Here is a 2772-nt window from a genome sequence, read left to right on the forward strand (position 1 = left end):
TTTCCACTTACTCTGCAGTTGGAATAAGGCAATGGGAGAGTGGTAGCAGAGGCAGTTGTGATACAGACGTCTGTGAGTGTGAAGAAAACAATTCGGACAGCAGAAAAATGCGTGAGGAAGCTTGGGAAGGTTGCACAGCAGAGGGTGCAGGACAGAGCTGCATGAACTGGAAGCTGTGGCAGGGCCATGACAGGAAAGCCGGCTGGAAAGGTGATGAGGCACACAAATCCTCGGTCGGTTTTGCTTCCTACTGCCCTGTAGTCCTTGACTAAGCACTGATGCTGATCTTCCAGCGAGCCGGGCTGCACCCCTACGGTTAAGACCCAGCCATGCCCAGGCCCTGCTATGCGACCCATGGCGTTCCGCCAGAGCCCTGCTGTGGTATCTCATTTCTAAGTCCCTGGATGGAGCGGTGGGCATAGCCCGCGGGTAGGCAGTGCCCCGGGGACAGGCAGCGACAGCAGCAGAGAGACGCCTCGGCAGGAGGTACCTCGGCACGGCCGGCATCACAACACCGCGGCCGGGCCTAACCTCCCGGCCCTCCAGCAGCCCGACGCCAGGTCAGGATGGCACTTCGAGCCGCCGCCGCAGTACCGAGCGGAGAGCAGGGCGGGCCGGAGCTGGAAGAGTTACAACCACCAAGGCCGGCTGGCCGCCACCCCGGAGGCGCAGGAAGTGCCGGCAGGGCGGACCCGGCGTAGAGGAATCTCCCCACCCCGCGGCCGCGGGCTGTGCCCGGCGCCCCCTGCCGCCCCGCCCGGGCTGGGGCCGTGCTGCCGGGCGGAGGTGAGGCGGGTACAGAGGGTTGCCGGCCTCGGGAGGAGGCGGCTGAGAGCCCTGAGACCAGGCGGCAGCGGTGCGCTCGGGGCGAGGGTTGATTTACCCGCAGCGTCGCCGCCGGTGCTGCCCCCGGGGGAGGGTTAAGCGGGTGGCGCCGCAAGGCCTCGCCACTGCCTGCCGCTCTGCCTCCGCCCCCGCTGCCAGCAGCTCTTTCTGGCTCAGCTCTCTAAGGAGGTCAGCGAGCGAGGAAGCTACGGCCGCCGGCGGTAGGGGCGGGCACGGGGTGCGGGCTCCTCCCCAGAGCCGGTGTCGCTCGGGGGTGACGGGTGGCCGCGCAGGCGGCTGACAGCGACGGAGGATGGAGCCGGTACCGACGCCTTCGCTTCTCCCCTGGAAGCGGCAGAGCCGGGACAGACTGGGCAGGAGGACCTAGCAGCTGGCCGGGTACCATGTGTGCAGCTGCAGTGGCTGAGCTGGGTGAAGAAGAAGGGGTGCGGGCCGTGACCTAACGCCTTGGTTGTGTCTGGGCTTTCCTTCTGTCCCGGCAGGTGATGGCAGCATGAGTGAAAATGAGGGGGACTTCCAGACAGATGGCCCAGAGGCAGCCCAACCCTGTGCGGCCATTCCGGACTTTTTCAGGAGGGAAGCTTCACCTCCAGGCTGCGCCCATGAAGCGTCCCACCCGAAGCCAAACCTCGGCTTCCCCGAGACGGGACTGGAGAAGACCCCTGGCTGCGCCTTCCGGAAGCGCAAAGAGCCGGCGGTGCCCCAGCGAGCGCTGCTGGGGGAGAAGCCTCACATCTGCGTCGAGTGCGGGCAGAGCTTTAACCGCGGCTCCGACCTGAGCCGCCACCGGCGCAGTCACAGCGGGGAGAAGCCGCACGCCTGCGCCGACTGCGGCAAAGGCTTCGGCCGCCGTTCCCACCTGCTCCAGCACCGCCGCCTTCACACGGGCGAGCAGCCCTACCGCTGCGAGGAGTGCGGGAAGGGCTTCAGCCAGAGCACACACCTGCTGCAGCACCGGCGCAACCACACCGGCGAGAGGCCGTACGTCTGCACCAAGTGCGGCAGGAACTTCTACCAGAACTCGGGGCTGCTGCGCCACGCCAGCTTCCACACGGGGGAGAAGCCCTACCGGTGCCCTCAGTGCGGGAAGCGCTTCGGCGACAGCTCCAACCTAGTGGCCCACCGGCGACTCCACACGGGGGAGAAGCCCTACAAGTGCGCCGACTGCCACAAGTGCTTCAGCGAGAGCTCCAAGCTGGTCATCCACCGGCGCGTCCACACAGGGGAGAAGCCATACCTGTGCCCCGACTGTGGCAAGAGCTTCAGCCAGCGCTCGCACCTGGTCCAGCACGGGCGCACCCACAGCGGGGAGAAGCCCTACAAGTGCGCTGAGTGTGGCACCTGCTTCGGCGACAACTCTACCCTCATCCGGCATCGTCGCACCCATACTGGGGAGAAGCCTTTCAAGTGCTCCCACTGTGGGAAGAGCTTTAGTCGCAACTCCTACTTGGTGTCGCACCAGCGGGTGCATGTGTGGTAGGCAGCACTGCGGGGTGGAGCCTGGTGGTGGCTTCTGATCCAGGCCTGTGCAAAAGCTGTCTAAGGGACAAGGAAGAGGACAAGAGTGAGGTGATTCTGCCCCTTTACTCTGCTCTGAGCAGACCTCACCTGGAGTACTGTGTACAGCTCTGGAGCACACAACACAGGAAGGACATGGACCTGATGGAGCAGGACCAGAGGAGGGCCATGAAAATGATCAGGGGGTTGGAGCAGCTTTGCTGTGAGGACAGGCTGAGGGAGCTGGGGGTGTTCAGCCTGGAGAAGAGAAGGCTCCAGGCAGACCTAAGAGTACCTGAAGGGGGCTACCAGAAGGATGCAGAGAGACTGTTTACAAAGGCCTGCAGTGACAGGGTGAGGGGCAATGCCTTCAAACTAGAGAAGAGCAGATTTAGATTGGATGTTAGGAATGAGTTGTTTAGCATGAGG

The 2772-nt window shown here is 64.3% G+C and overlaps 1 protein-coding gene across 1 annotated transcript; it reads left to right on the forward strand.

The window, feature by feature from the left end:
* Nucleotides 1–1339: 1339 nt before the first annotated feature.
* LOC128981280 (zinc finger and SCAN domain-containing protein 2-like) lies at nt 1340–2326 on the forward strand. Its single transcript, XM_054399993.1, has one exon. The coding sequence runs from the start codon at nt 1340–1342 to the stop codon at nt 2324–2326; it is 987 nt and encodes a 328-aa protein (XP_054255968.1).
* Nucleotides 2327–2772: the final 446 nt, after the last annotated feature.

Source organism: Indicator indicator, chromosome 3, assembly GCF_027791375.1.
Source record: "Indicator indicator isolate 239-I01 chromosome 3, UM_Iind_1.1, whole genome shotgun sequence".
NCBI lineage: Eukaryota > Metazoa > Chordata > Aves > Piciformes > Indicatoridae > Indicator > Indicator indicator.

Coding starts and splice junctions, on each gene's coding strand:
- LOC128981280 (XM_054399993.1), top strand. CDS start 1,340: ATGAGTGAAAATGAGGGGGACTTCCAGACAGATGGCCCAGAGGCAGCC.